This window comes from Macrosteles quadrilineatus, unplaced genomic scaffold (assembly GCF_028750875.1).
Source record: "Macrosteles quadrilineatus isolate MER2022 unplaced genomic scaffold, UCM_ALF_1.0 Scaffold_6__1_contigs__length_79288215, whole genome shotgun sequence".
NCBI lineage: Eukaryota > Metazoa > Arthropoda > Insecta > Hemiptera > Cicadellidae > Macrosteles > Macrosteles quadrilineatus.
In genome coordinates, this window is record NW_026542599.1 from 11,839,709 (window position 1) to 11,856,604 (window position 16,896).

Consider the following 16,896-nt stretch of genomic DNA (forward strand, 5'->3'; position numbering starts at 1 on the left):
ATTATTTATATGCTTTATAGTGACTGTAGGAAAAATATAATGTGTAACACGAGTGAAAAAGGCCTTTGCTGCACTCGAGATCATTCCACACTCGCCTGCGGCTCGTGCGTAAACATTGCTCTCGTGTGCAGCAAAGTGCCACTTTCACCACTAGTTACACAAATAACTATTATCTGAACGCTGTTTTAATTTGGTATGACTTATAAAGTGCCGTAAACTAATATTTTAGATATTGACAATTACAGGCTTTTTAAATTTTGTTGTTGTAACATCAAAACTAAAAAAAAAATACCCATTCGCAAGTGTTTTAACTAACAAAATTTACAATATGGTAAATTTATCTATAATTTACTCCGGGATACAAAGTGTAAAATATTTCGGGACACCCTGTGTGGCACACAGAATGTGTAGCAACCAGAAGGAGTTGATACATACCTTCTACCATTGGTTTCTAGCTCCGATTGAATAGAACACCTGCAAGTGAAGTTAACGCTTAATACTAGGCAAAAGTAACTTCTTCACATCATTCAAAAGAGGAGATTATAGTAGTTTACGCAACGATTGCGTAAAGATAGTGTTAACGACACGAGTAGAAATTTTAAGGTACGAGCCTTAAAAACCTCTACGAGTGTCATTACCACTATTTACGCGAGTTGCGTACACTAATTTACCTACGATGGTATTTTAATTACTAAAAATCACTACTCATAACTTCTAAGAGAGGTTATGTTTTTGTTTATAACCCATAATTGCCACTGACAGTGATGCAACAAAACATTGTATCCAATACTAATTGCACCTATCAACAATTAAATTGGCCCAAACAGCTGATTAGTTTAATTTCGAATCATTAAAATTTTGCTTCTCCTCTCTCAATCCTTGAACCTTATTCCGTTACCAGTGTTGTTATGAGTAAAAATATGCTGTTATGAGATACATTTCAATTCTAAGAACTGTACTGAAACGGTTTTTTTTTAACGGTCGTAGGTAAAAACGTTTAAAACACATGAGCTGTACATTTTGCATGTTAACAGCAGTAGATACAGCTGTAATAAGTTTAAAAAATATATAAATTTCTATATCTATTCTATAGTATGATATATAAAAAAGTGTGTAAATGTTAGTTCTGTCTGTGAACAATCAAAAACATTTGTACCAAATTAACAAAACGGGGTTTCAAGTATTCAAAAAAAAGTCTTTCCGTGTTCATAATCAGACGTGGGGGCTTCACCAAAGTTCCAGAAGTTCGAAGCAAGTTGAAATAAATCATGAAGAACATTTGTTAAAATTAAGTTGTAAGCACATTTTCCCCTTGTCGTGGATTACTTAGCATTGCGGGCGTAAACATTACATTATCTAAAAATTTTCATCCTAGTAGCTTTAAAAAATTATCTATCCAAGGTTCATAGGCCGAAGAACTGACATATCTACAAAGTATACACTATTTTATATACCGACATGTGTACACAAATCCAATAATGTAGCATCCAATAATGTAGATACAACAATCAGAATGTAAATTATTAAAGATGAGATAGAGTTTTTAATATTTGAGCTAAGATAATAAGGAGGAAAAGATAAAACTATTGCTTTTAACAGTGCCACAAAATGGAATCGAAATGCGAATAGAATCTTGAATTTACTGTTTTAGATTGATCAAATTACCATACAGACTTCAATTGATCCATCTGTAAAGCATTGGTGTGATACAGTAGTATTATTAATCAAGAACAAAATAGACGTATTTTCCTGTGTGATACAAGATTGTGTCTGTGATGCAATCAAATTAAGAATTGTTATAGAATAGTGTAGTTAATCAATTCCTGTTTCAATACAAAAAACAAACTTTATCTGGGGAGAAAACACTCCTACACACAATCACATTAAATTGTACAATGATTCAGATTTAATTAAAAAGAACAAGTCAAAAAACATTCTAAACTTTATACATTAAGCTAATAGCCATTAAATTACTCATAGTAAAATAATCAAGAAAGACTAAAGTGGAAACACATCTTTAAAATAGCAATATTAACTGTCAGCCATTAATTTATTCAATTGTAAAAACTAATAGCTATTTACCTTACAAGTGTAGTAAGAGCGTTTTTACATCACGCAGGTGAATGTTGTGCAACGAGCGGAAGCGAGTGATGTAAACACGCTCTTGCGTAACGTGTAACGTACAAGATTTTACCTGACCCGACAATATACAGCAGATTACGAACAATATTTTTCATTATCCATTTCACTCATCTTCTAACAGTACCATGCATTTAAAAACAAAAGCTAGGTTAGGAAAATTCTTCAAAACATAACAATAAAATTCAAGCGCACAGCTGATTTCTAGCGTTGAAGGTCGTTGGCTCTATAGAGGTATATTTTTTAAGTTAAGCACTCAATGTTATTTAAATGGGTTTCATTACCTCACCGAGTGAGTTTTATTCAACTTTACATCACTCGAGAAGTAAATAAGTTGTATACATCACGCTTGCGATAGGAAAGTTTAACATGGCGGGTTAGGTAAAAAAATTACATATTTTAGCCAAAATACACTAAAACAAAAAGTTAACCCTAGATAAACAGGTGTAAGGTAATCGGAACGGATGAAACAAAATGCAATTGGAAGCGAAATCGTCGTATGTAATGATCAAAAAGCTGGTAAGAACTGCGGACAGAGCTGCTATAACAAGGGCCATTACAAAGGGTTCCGGTTATTGCAATGGTCATCCCCTGATATTACCGGGTTGTGGCAATGTCCCGTTTTTACTATGGAGGGAAAACTCGCAACGAGGTGAGGTCTGAAATGCAGAGAAAGTTCTTCTCAATGAGTAAGGTTTCAGATGGGTTTCGAACCACCGAGTGTTTGTATAAAATCCTTAAGTGCACGATGATTAAAATTACTTTGAATTCTGGGACGTACATAACACACTTAACCACATTAATGGTTATACATAGGTTAATACAATCTCAGAAGTCACGTTAAACATGAAACTAAACACCCCAGCCTCAGCAAGCCTGCAGACTAAGGAACTTCCAATTGTCTGTTTGTTGTTGAATAACTTATGTTTCAGGCTAAAGGCCCGTACACACCGGCGCGGGAACGGGAGCGGGAGCGGTAACGGTTCAGTTCCTGGAATTTTAGATGCGATTTTTGCGCGGGAAGATCGTGGCGGGAACTCGTGCTTCCACACAGGTGCGGCTACCAGACGGGAAGCGGGAGCCAGTACACCGCAGTGAGTGACCATGCCAAGGTGTGTAGTCCAGTGATTCGAGTCAAGTTTTGTGAAATATTGTAATTAGTTTTTATTTTATTTACTTACCATGTCATCGTCTGATGAAGAAGAAGCCCTACTTTTGCTTGCTGTATTAGAAGACGAACAGGCGAAAAAACTTTGGGTGCATGACGTAAATAAAGGAAGGCTAGCATTTGGAGAGTACCACACTCTCATGCCCCAATTGAGAAATGATGCTAAAAGGTTCTACATCTATTTTAGAATGACTCAAGAATGATTTGATGAATTACTCAGTTTGATTGTTGACCTTATTGAAAAAGAAAATACCAACTACCGTGAAGCACTTAGTGCCGAGGAACGACTAGCAATTACTTTAAGGTAAGATCTACAGTTACTAATTATCTTTGTAGAGTAGTCGGCAGCTAAGTTGGGGAGTCTTTGAACCTGTACTTATATTTAGCATTTTCCCCCTCCGCCAGCCCATTTTTCTTTATAAAAATTGATTTCTTTTTCAGGTTCTTTAAATATATTTTTTATATATAGGTTTAAAGTTTCCCCCCCTTCCGGATAACTTTAATAGAAGGAATAACTGCCTAGCACTTTACATGGTACCGAAAATCTTACAGTCCAGTAAACTGTTATGTAATTGTTTACAAATATTAAAGTTTTAAATTCGAGGCAAAATTACTTCTAATACAAAGTAAAATCAAAAAGCAAACACTAATTTTATGTTAGGGACAATAAAAACAGTATTTTGTCACATCAAGATAATGTTATACTTAAAATAAAAATGTATTCTGCAATTATTCAGTAGGTCTAACATTGTAACTGTCCAATATGCCAAAGAATTAAATTTTCATGTACAAAGGAAAACTATAAACACAAGAGTTAGTACTTATGAAGTTAAACATTTCCAAAACAATTGTAAACACGGAATCTTTGTTCTTCGAGCTCTTCATCATTTAGATAAGTTGGATCGAAGTCACGCCGAGTTCCTACTGAAGAGCTACATGATGTTGAAAGATCTTCTTCACGTAATTGCTCCAGTTCACCAAGATTGATTATCTGAGCAATCTGTAGTTTAATCTGAGCCTGTCTTGCGCGCGAGAAAGTCTTGATTGTTTTGGAATAACCCAGCATCAAATGGTCAGTCGCATCAAGTTGGATTTTATTTTTCCCCTCTAGATATTGTACCACTTTGTCAACGTTGTTGCTGTTGCCAGGGGACTGGGTTTTCCTTTTTTTTATACGGGGTTCGGAGGCAAGATCTACATTATCAGGCCTGTTAATTTCAATTGGCTCACGTACAGGAGATTGACCATCGCCTGAAATATGGTCGTGGTTGTTATTGCCCACATCAGGTTCAAAAACTACCTCATTGTTTACATCTGTACCTTGAGTTTCAGTAGCACTTATATTTGAGACAGTTTTGGCCATTCCAAGAAAAGGCTTGAATCTCTCCATCTGAGAGGACCAAGGCCACGCCACATAGTTCCTCTTGGCCTGACCAGTGGTAGGCTTGATGGATTTGAGATGTTTCATGTAGGAGTCTCGAAGATTTCTCCATTTCTTCTTCAACTGTTCACCTGAAAATAAATTATTAGTTTTAGAAACAACGCAAGTAAAAATTACCAATGTATGTGATAAATTAAGTGTTTTACTATCAATTTATATTCAAGAAAATAAATTGGTATATGCATATTAGTCTACTTTAAAAATAAGGTTTTTCTTTTTAATTGGTAAACACATTGTCTTCAACACTTTTCAATTGTTGGAGGAAACATTTTTATTTATTTGGAACAACAAAAACTTATTTTTATGTTTGGCCGTCAACTTTCGAAACACCCTTTATAACTTTTATTACACAATAAAACGCTATGGGTTCCTCAAAATATGTTTCTAAACTAAAACGTATTTAAAATATTTACTGTGTTTATATATATTACTGTGGGTTTACATATGTGTATGTTTCTTTCAGGTTTTTGGCCACTGGAGATTCGCACAAAACTATTGGACATAGTTTCAGAGTTGGATTTTCAACTGTAGGCGCCATCATTGAAGAAGTTAGCAATGCTATCATAAAGCGATTGCAACCTCTGTACTTGCCCGAACCTTCGGAGGAGATATGGGCACAATCAGCAGCATGTTTCTATAATCGTTGGCAATTTCCGAATTGTGTGGGAAGCATAGACGGAAAGCATGTGACTATTAAGTGCCCAGGAAAATCTGGTTCAACATACTTTTGTTACAAATACAAGTTTTCGATTGTTCTGTTAAGCATAGTTGGCCCAGATTACAAGTTGCTCTGCGTTGATGTGGGAGGATATGGGAAAAACAGCGATGGAGGTATATTTGACGAATCTGCCATGGGGAAAAAGTTTAAAACAGACCAACTAAATATTCCAGGAGAAAAACCTCTTCCTGGGCAAAGCCAAGGGACCCCACACTGTTTAATAGGTGACGAAGCATTCGGTTTAAAACGAAACCTTATGAAACCCTTCCCCCAAAGGAAAGCCCGCCAAGATCGAAGAAAGAGGAGGTACAACTACAGACTTTGTAGAGCGCGTGGTATAGTAGAGAATACTTTTGGCATTCTGTCGCAAAAATGGAGACTGTACAACAGGCCTTTGGAGGTTAAGGTAGAAGTTGCTAAGGTTGTTGTGATGGCTACATGCGTGCTACACAACTTTCTACGAACAAAGGATTCCGATAAGGACTTCTTCGCATGCCTTGAAGAAGACGATGAAGAGCCAGAGCCACGAGGGGGTGCTTTCTCTAGCTTTAGCGCGGATTTCAAGAGCAGTTCCCGTTATGCAATGATTGTACGCGAGAGGTTCGTAGACTTCTTTAGTAAAGGAACACTGCAGGAGTGAAGTTGAATGATTGGATGACTGAAGTTGAATGATTGGAGACTTAGTTAAACACCTTGTTTTGCAGTCTGTTTATAACTTTTTTAAAGTTAAAAATACAAAATAAAATATTTTCACAACTACAACTATTGTTATTAGTTTTACCTACGACCGTTTTTGAAAGTAGCCGTTTCAGTTTAGTTCTTTGACTTGAAAAGTTTCACATAACAACATCGTTAACTTACATAACACCATAGCTTTACTTAACAACATGGGTAACGGACCAATGAGGTTCTACAATTGAGAGAGAAGAAGTAAAATTGTAATGATTCGAACTTTAACTAATCAGCTGTTCATGACAATTTCATTGTTGAGTGGTGCTTTTAGTATTTGATACTATGTTTCATTGCATATCACTGTCAGTGGCAATGAGAGGTTATAAACAAAAACATAACCTCTCTTGAAAAATTATAAATAGTGATTTCAGTAATTAAAACACTGTCGTGGGTAAAGTTAAGTACGCAACTCGCGTAAATAGTGTTAACTACACGCGTATAAGTTTTAAAGACACTCGCCAAGGCTCGTACCTTAAATCTTTTACTCGTGTCGTTAACACTATCTTAAAATACTGTACTGCCACGTGCTATAAAACAATTTAAATACCACAAATAATAACACAATCGTTGCGTAAACTTCTATTACCTAGCCTACCGTAACATAACCTAACCTAATCCTAAAGCGAGGGATAGCTAAAAAATGAAATCTGTCGGATTATGTCGGTTATTCTGTGGACACAACGGATAATTAAAACTGATTTGTTTACAATTTGTATAAATTCAATCTTTAAATTGAGTATAAACATGGGTTTATAAGGGTGAAATTCAATAAACTACAGAACACATACATGCAGCACCCAATAAAAAACATCGACTACTATTTTACTTACCAGATGTATTTAGTGTCTTCCCAATGTCCTCCCAAATCTTGTCCTTCTTCCTAATATTCTTGTAGTCTTTGTGATTGAGGTCATACAACACAGGATACGTATATACAACTTCAAGCAAATGTTCAGTTATGCACGACATGGTGTTGTTGTTGTTGTTGTACCACACAGCAGACAGGTGGAAACCGATTAGTTCAGTTTCTTTCCGCAATAATACTGGCGCGGGAAGCGCTGCAAACGCTGCATGCTGCGGGAAGCGCGGGAAACCGTAGTGTTCCCGTTCCCGCCTCGTGCCCGCTTCCCGCAGACCGCGCCGGTGTGATTGGTTTCATATCCCGCAATGGTACACGCTGCCCGCGCGGGAAATTCTTGGAATTAAAATCGTTCCCGCTCCCGTTCCCGCGCCGGTGTGTACGGGCCTTAAAACCTAGCGTCCTACAATGATAAGATATAGCACTGCTGCACCAACAGTGACCCGTACGGGCATTCGTCAGGTTCGCAAGGTAGATCGCACCTGTAATCACATTCTAAGCCACAGCTAGACTAGAGAGAGCGAGACTCTGGTCCTGAGGCACCAGGTTCAAATCCCGCCAATCACCAATGAATTTTATTTTAGATAATGCCACTACTCTAGGACTAGCCTAAAGTAATGTGTAAAACATTTCCAGACAAGAGTCTAGCGTCCTAGGATGTGAAGGTACCCAGACTGTAGACAGGTACCAGCTCGCGTGTATCTAATTATCGCTGCCTCCGCGCCACAGCCACGTAAACGCTGTATTTCCACTCCGGTTTTTGTTTATTTCGCCGCCACCGCTACTCCCTCTTCTCATTTTCGCCTGTTCACGTTTTCTTCTCGTAGACCGCTTACTTTAATCACGGACGGGAGATTGTACCGAGGTAATTACAGCGGAATCGCCCAAACTGTCCGTCACAACGGAGGGACTCAGGAATGCGGGGAACTTAAACACGGCGAAATAAACTGTGTGGAAAATATCACACAATGTATTTTGTCAAACTTTAGTAGTAAGTAACAACAAGTACCAATATAATAAACTGGCTATTGTTTTAAGTAGTAACACGCTCGGTACTCGAGAACGATAAATTATTTGCCTGCTCCTGCTCAAGTATATGTAGATGTTTGAATCAATTTTTAGTATTTTTAAGGTTGTTTTAGTTATTTTAGTTTTTTTATAGATGCCAGTTTTAACCCGTTTGCTGTAAAAAGATTTATTTGACCTAGAATTCCTCATAATTCTGTATACAAAAATTGTTATGCGAGCCATATGTTAGCTGGGAACCTTTGTTCGAAGTAGGAATATAAATCAGAATTAGAGAACTGTATTCTGTTTATCGGTTCACGTTTACACGATTATGTGAGACATCAAGAACTCGCTACTGTTGGTCATAAGGCCTTATAAATCCCCTAACCAGATACCATTAAACTTATCTTTCTTTAATTATTCATCCATTTCATGTTGTGCCAGTTTCAACCCTGGTTCTAAGTAATAAGATCTGTCCAAACTAAACATATGTATAGTTTCATAGACTCCGCGTAAAGAGGATCACTCCATATGTGAAGCCTGTAGACGTTTCCGCGATCACGTCATCATGTCAGCTGATGTATCGACAGTCTTGCAGTCTTGAAGCCCAAATCCGAGGGTTGGGTGTAACAAAAAGTGACTACTCGGTCTGGCCCACTCGAGTTGAGTTTGAGGGCCCATTCCCGTGCTTTCGACGGGGGCCAAAAATAATCTGTTATTTGTGAGTTTGCGACTACTGTAAAAAAGTTGCTAATTAATTTTTAAACAACAAAATCTAACATGGCATATTTACTAAAAACGCAAATATATTACGTTTACGGAAAAAATAATTTCCCATTGTTTAAAGTTAGACTTATCGTTGGAACTATAACTTTTTACGGTAGGATTTGAGACATAATATAGGTTTATTAGACTTAGGGAGCTTAATTCAGCCTGCGAAGCTAGTTTTTAAATTGAATTTATCTTCTTTATCTTCTGACTGAATTGAATCGGCAGCCTTTAGATTTTTAGGCGATCACTACAACCGTAACCAACTAGCTATTTTATCCAAGCAGAAACCCAATTTCTGTGAAAATTTGCTTTCGCTAATTCGGATGTACTCGAAGTTATATGGAATTAAAAACCTCCTCCATTTACCGTGTTTAAATATCATAATTGCTGAGGATTATACTAGGCAAAATGGAATTTCCAAACAATTAACTCAAACATAATGTCCACTTTAGGTCCACTCGTACAACCTCCACACTTCAAATCACCTCCTTGCTGTTAGCCCCGTTGACCAGTGGCGTGGGTGTATACATCGATGTATATAAGGTTATATACATCGATGGGTGTATACAGCACGTTCGACAGTAACCCTTACCTGACACAGGTCACGTGACCGGTCAAGCAACCCCTACACTGTGATCTGGTAAATAAATGATGTAACACGTGGTACCAGTAGCCTACCTCAGAGTAAAATACGTTCAATCCTGGTTAAAAAAAATATTCAACCATTACTAGTTCACCGATCAATTATTTCCGCAAATTCATGGTCATAATGCCAGTTAAATGGCATAAAAATTATTTTTGCTTTGAGAGCTTTATGAAATATTTTCAATCATTACTTTTTGGACAAACGCGACTAAGTTGAGGGGTTTGGACAATATGCTTACATCTTCCAAAATAATAGTCCTATTTTTTAAATCCACAACTCTCCTTGCAAACTTTTATTCTTGCTTTTATTTTTTTTCTTGTAATATTGCAAACTTACTACTGTTACTACTGTAATGGTAGAAAATGGCAGAATGTGCAATAGATCTCGAATCTACATACACTGGACAATGCAAGTAACCTCAACACAACCTATGTCTGTCTGTAAAATTTTAATCCAGCGAAAGGATTTCACTTATTGGAATTAGCCAACGATCCATAAGCGTCATATATATTAAATAAAATATGCAACTCCGTTCAATGTACTATAGCAAACCTAGTCATAATAACAACGAGGAAATCGCTATTGCAGCGGATTCCGTATGACGAATGCCTGAGTTGACAAACAAAGAGCGATATGTAGAGTGAGAAAGTGAGAAATCAGAGGTCAGCGATAGGCAGTGAGTCACCAGCAAACTGTACTACGAACTGTAGACAACGGACAAGGACAAGTTGATATATACAGCCGTACAAAGGGAGATAGAAAATACATAAACTATCTACAGAGTGCCCCGTAAGTAAACAGCCAAACTCCGGGTAATGGGTTTGTGGTAAAAAAAAAACCAAAGCCGAGTATACACATTTTTTTCAAAAAGATTCCGGTTGTTTAGATGGCGAGAGGCCGACGTTTCAGATGCGGTGCAGAAATCCTTCTTCAGGACAAACTAGGAGTACATCCTAAAAACCAAATTTGGAAATTCAAAAAATCGGTTATCTCACGATGACCTCAGAGAGGTAATAACGTACAGGAAACATTCAAACCTACTTAAGTGGTGTCTAGCACTACTCGCTGGTGTCTAGGGCAACTATATTGCTCACGGTGGAGAAAGACCCTGTGCACTTAGCGATAGGATTTTCCGCACAGTGCTCGCCGCTCGGGCTGTTCCTTGCTCACAACTATAACTATTTCCCGTTCCTGCACAACATGGGCTAGAAGAACTCGGACGTCCCATAAGCAAGTTTCTATGATGGTGCCTCATTCATTCATCCATTCCACAGTCTTTCACCGTGCAAGCTATTAAGAGCGTTTTTCACCTACTACAACATATTGTTTGTTTAGGTATATATCATGTAAAACAACTATGTAATAACATTTCGGCCAGATTCAAATTTCTTGGGAAAAATAACACTTCGTCCCACTCGCTTTTACAGTTGATTGGAGTAACATTTCTTCCCGACGAAAAATTGACAAGAGTTTAGGAACGCAGTTTAGGTAGTAAGCGGCCCATGGCCTTCCAAACTACTGGTAACCTGACCTAACCCAACCCAACCTAACGCAGTTTGTGTTGAGTCAATTTTAAATCAATGGCTTTTGATAGTTTTTAAGTGTTGTTAGTTGTTTTACAAAACTCCCAAATAGTTGGTGAAACCTTGTCAAATATTTTTTGGGACGAAGTGTTACTAGTCCGAAGTGTTAGTGGTCCGAAGTGTTGCTTGGGCCCAAGTGTTACGATTTAAAACAACCACCACGTCACCATGAAAGCTTAGATGCTTACCTGGCGAACCTCTCCTTGTCTTGCAAGCTGTCCTCCTCCATTCGAGGGTATTTGCTGCCACTAGGGTCGTCCTCATCTGATCTGTAACAAGGATAACCATGGTCAATCACGTGGTAAATATAGCCATACGATTACCACTGTAGTTGGATGAAAGAATTTCATGCAGAATTTATAGGTTTCATTGACAGTTAATAAATACAGTACTTCCTTACAAAAAACAAAAATCCCACTCACTGGGCTAAGAAAATCCCGTTTTATCCCTCCAGCTAACGCTAAAGATTATTTAAATACTATGGAAATTTTTCCAGGGTTTGGGTGGCGAACCATCGCGTCGTCGCCTCTGAAATAAGAAGGTGAAATACTTTCGGAGAATTTTTACTTCATAGATCAGTCGTTGTCGCACACTAGTAATATCGTAGCCTTGGTAAATTAAAGTGTATACCAAAAGCTATCTGATCATATCTATCAGATCAGCTATCTATCTGACAAAGACTAATTTCTTTCGCTACCTTAAGGATTGAAAGAAAAACGTTCACCAAAGATCCGACACCCGGTTGTTTCTTGGCTGAGGCTCTGCAGATTCTTTGTTGATCACAATATCCTGACAGATACTGTAATCGTGATAGACAATCGATGACAACTGCTGCTCGGTTCGGCTACACAAGGAATTGAAGGATTGACAGCAATACGTCCATCGAAGATTCAACTAAATCTGTTATTCATCTCCCAGTACTAATCTTCAAGACGACATCCAGGTGTTTGAGTCTCGTCAGATGCTTGTTGACAGTCGTGATAGATAATCGATGACTGTCTCGTGGTCTGTTCGGCAACACAAGGTATAACTGTCCCATTATCACATTATTGGACACCTCGGGGCAACGTCCGATTGGTCACCCATTAGCAACGGTCCTGCCTTCTTCTGCTCTCCATCTCCTGCTGGCCAGCGAGTTGACCGGGCGAGGACATGTCAGATAACACTGAATGGTCCATGTTACTATATGTTGAGGAATCGCGCTAGAAGTGAATATTGAATTATACCTGTAGAATCATCCTTTGAAGATAGCAGCGTCGATTGGCGTCTAAGTTTACACGGTCTTCTTTGCCGGAAAACTTAAGATTGAAATTATCCCTGTATAGATCTATTGAGTAATTATGCCACGAGAGAAAATATTAATGATTATCACTGTCCCATATGGGAAATGAAACAAGAAGCAAATATTGAACTATCCCTGTCGAATCGTCTAAAGGAAGATGGTAACGTCGATTAATTGGCGAAGTCCAGGTTTCAATTGTCTATTCCCGTATGGATATCTATTGAGTAATCATGGCACAAGAAAAAATGTTAATGATTTTATCACTGACCCATATATAAAATCAAGAAAGGAGCAAATATTGAATAAACCTTGTATCAATTAATCCAATTTCCAATCAGTTAGTTCCCCAACACAAGGTACTACATGTAATCACTAACCATGGATTTGGGATGACAAAAGAATGTAGTAAAATACTTAAGCTTGCAGTAAAAACACTAATAATGCCCATCATCACATCTGAAGTGCTTAAATCACATTTGGAAAATTTTCGAACAAACAAGATTTTTCTAAATTATATTTAGGCTATATTTATTTCAAGTATGGTAACCGTTGGACAATTGTTTCGTTTGGCGAATATTCAATGCACTAGTAATAATACATCAACTTATTGTTCAATAGTTTAACACCATACAAGCTCATTCGATATTTTTTTAATCCCTAACAACACCAATTAGCATTTACCATCTAAGTTACCATCTAAGCACTACCATAGACAAAAAGAATTGAATATAGACTGTCAACTGTGCTGCGGTTACCATAGGTTCTGGCGCACACCGCTGAAAGTGCATGTAGTTACGGTGCACGCGCTACGTAACTACATGGCGCTCCCAGCGGTGTGCGCCAGAACCTATGGTAACTACTGTATGGCTGACAGTCTACATTTAATTCTTTTTGTCTATGGCACTACATACAGTATATTTCTAAGTCTAACCACGGAGACACGGCATACCGTAGGATAAAATATATTCAATTACGGAATAAATTAACTTCTCCCGCTGTACCTCATCAGGGTGTGCGGTTCAGGCCGAGTCCGGGTAAGATGTTTAATTACCCTCCTTTAATTAATAAAGAGACGCTACACGGACTAGCGGGGGTGGTGGGGGGAGGGGAGGGTTGTCTGGGAAGCACGATAAATCTCGACAGTCGCGGACGCGGAGTCTGTGTCGAGTGGAGCCATTGTTCATAACCTCCAGACAGGCAGAGTTATTGCTATGCACACACTCACACTCACACACTTGCAGACAGACGAAACGATCCTCTCGCACAACATTAGCGAGTGAGAAACATTTAGTGTTCAAAAACACGTCCATACTATCGAAATTGTGTGGCTGTGCAGATTTTTCGTCACGCAAAACTCCTAAGAATAATGAGTTGAAATTTTGGATGTAGGCCTACCTACGAGTATATGTTTCGTCCCGTTTCGATGTTGTACACAGGGCTTAAAATTTTTGAGATTATCTTTATTCGCGTGACTCCACGGTTCACTATATTCTGTCATACAGCTGAACGAATAAAGGAAACATAATTAAATGAAACTAGTAAATAAATTAATAATTAGGGAAAACAATCAATTGTATGATACAATTGATTTAACACTGCTGTTTTTCTCTTTTGATGTTTGATTTGGCGTTCCAAATGTTGATCTACAAAATGAGACCAGTTCAGCCATGCTTTCATTTTATTTCGAACTCGAGGACATAAATATCAACAAGAGTCCGATAAGAATATCAATAGTTAACCTAAAAGCAGGTAGAGTAATAATGTTAAATGTAAGCCATTTTTTTATATTCTGTTTCAATATTGTAATAATTCTTGTTCACAGCATTTTCTATCACTATAGAGCACAATATACAGCGAAGGGAGCTGGTGGAAAATACAAGCTGTCGCACGACATTTAGTCGCTCACGATCCGCGGGTGATTTAGCGGCACACTACACTACCACAGTCGCTCGTGTTCGTACGTAGAACAGTCTCAGTACTCTCGTCCATAGTACACAACGTATAGGTAATATAGCCTAGAATCACAATAATACAGCGAAGGGAGCTGGTGGAAAATACAAGCTGTCACACGACATTTAGTCGCTCACGATCCGCGGGTGATATAGCGGCACACTACACTATCACAGTCACTCGTGCTCGTACGTAAAACAGTCTCAGTACTCTCGTCCATAGTACACGACGTATAGGTACTATAGGCTACAATCACAATAATACAGCGAAGGGAGCTGGTGGAAAATACAAGCTGTCGCACGACATTTAGTCGCTCACGATCCGCGGGTGATATAGCGGCACACTACACTATCACAGTCACTCGTGCTCGTACGTAAAACAGTCTCAGTACTCTCGTCCATAGTACACGACGTATAGGTACTATAGGCTACAATCACAATAATACAGCGAAGGGAGCTGGTGGAAAATACAAGCTGTCGCACGACATTTAGTCGCTCACGATCCGCGGGTGATTTAGCGGCACACTACACTATCACAGTCACTCGTGCTCGTACGTAGAACAGTCTCAGTACTCTCGTCCATAGTACACAACGTCTAGGCACTATAGCCTACAATCACAATAATACAGCGAAGGGAGCTGGTGAAAAATACAAGCTGTCACACGACATTTGGTCGCTCACGATCCGCGGGTGATATAGCGGCACACTACACTATCACAGTCACTCGTGCTCGTACGTAGAACAGTCTCAGTACTCTCGTCCATAGTACACAACGTATAGGTAATATAGCCTAGAATCACAATAATACAGCGAAGGGAGCTGGTGGAAAATACAAGCTGTCACACGACATTTGGTCGCTCACGATCCGCGGGTGATTTAGCGGCACACTACACTACCACAGTCGCTCGTGTTCGTACGTAGAACAGTCTCAGTACTCTCGTCCATAGTACACAACGTATAGGTAATATAGCCTAGAATCACAATAATACAGCGAAGGGAGCTGGTGGAAAATACAAGCTGTCACACGACATTTAGTCGCTCACGATCCGCGGGTGATATAGCGGCACACTACACTATCACAGTCACTCGTGCTCGTACGTAAAACAGTCTCAGTACTCTCGTCCATAGTACACGACGTATAGGTACTATAGGCTACAATCACAATAATACAGCGAAGGGAGCTGGTGGAAAATACAAGCTGTCGCACGACATTTAGTCGCTCACGATCCGCGGGTGATATAGCGGCACACTACACTATCACAGTCACTCGTGCTCGTACGTAAAACAGTCTCAGTACTCTCGTCCATAGTACACGACGTATAGGTACTATAGGCTACAATCACAATAATACAGCGAAGGGAGCTGGTGGAAAATACAAGCTGTCGCACGACATTTAGTCGCTCACGATCCGCGGGTGATTTAGCGGCACACTACACTATCACAGTCACTCGTGCTCGTACGTAGAACAGTCTCAGTACTCTCGTCCATAGTACACAACGTCTAGGCACTATAGCCTACAATCACAATAATACAGCGAAGGGAGCTGGTGAAAAATACAAGCTGTCACACGACATTTAGTCGCTCACGATCCGCGGGTGATTTAGCGGCACACTACACTATCACAGTCGCTCGTGCTCGTACGTAGAACAGTCTCAGTGCTCTCGTCCATAGTACACAACGTAAAGGTACTATAGCCTAGAATCACAATATACAGCGACGGGAGCTGGTGAAAAATACAAGCTGTCACACGACATTTAGTCGCTCACGATCCGCGGGTGATTTAGCGGCACACTACACTATCACAGTCGCTCGTGCTCGTACGTAGAACAGTCTCAGTACACAACGTATAGGTAATATATGCTACAATCACAATATACAGCGAAGGGAGCTGGTGGAAAATATAAGCTGTCACACGACATTTGGTCGCTCACGATCCGCGGGTGATTTAGCGGCACACTACACTATCACAGTCGCTCGTGCTCGTACGTAGAACAGTCTCAGTACACAACGTATAGGTAATATATGCTACAATCACAATATACAGCGAAGGGAGCTGGTGGAAAATATAAGCTGTCACACGACATTTGGTCGCTCACGATCCGCGGGTGATTTAGCGGCACACTACACTATCACAGTCGCTCGTGCTCGTACGTAGAACAGTCTCAGTACACAACGTATAGGTAATATATGCTACAATCACAATATACAGCGAAGGGAGCTGGTGGAAAATACAAGCTGTCACACGACATTTGGTCGCTCACGATCCGCGGGTGATTTAGCGGCACACTACACTATCACAGTCGCTCGTGCTCGTACGTAGAACAGTCTCAGTACACAACGTATAGGTAATATATGCTACAATCACAATATACAGCGAAGGGAGCTGGTGGAAAATACAAGCTGTCACACGACATTTAGTCGCTCACGATCCGCGGGTGATTTAGCGGCACACTACACTATCACAGTCGCTCGTGCTCGTACGTAGAACAGTCTCAGTACGCTCGTCCATAGTACACAACGTATAGGTAATATATGCGACAATCACAATAAAGGTTGATTAAATTGAACTAAACTTAAATTTGGAGGATTAGTACAAATAA

At 39.3% G+C, this 16,896-nt stretch overlaps 1 protein-coding gene across 8 annotated transcripts in view; it reads right to left on the minus strand.

Annotated features, from left to right (window-relative positions):
- LOC128997671 (aryl hydrocarbon receptor nuclear translocator homolog) overlaps window positions 1–16,896 on the minus strand; it is a 129,072-nt gene that overhangs the window by 39,960 nt on the left and 72,216 nt on the right. For 6 of the 8 annotated variants that reach the window (XM_054423317.1, XM_054423315.1, XM_054423312.1 and 3 more), the window contains 2 exons: window positions 11,254–11,334; window positions 436–474 (listed from right to left, as the gene is read on the minus strand). In XM_054423317.1, coding sequence (XP_054279292.1) covers window positions 436–474; window positions 11,254–11,334 — 120 coding nt within the window. The remainder of the gene's footprint in view (window positions 1–435; window positions 475–11,253; window positions 11,335–16,896) is intronic. The other 2 variants (XM_054423316.1, XM_054423314.1) reach the window with 1 other exon arrangement.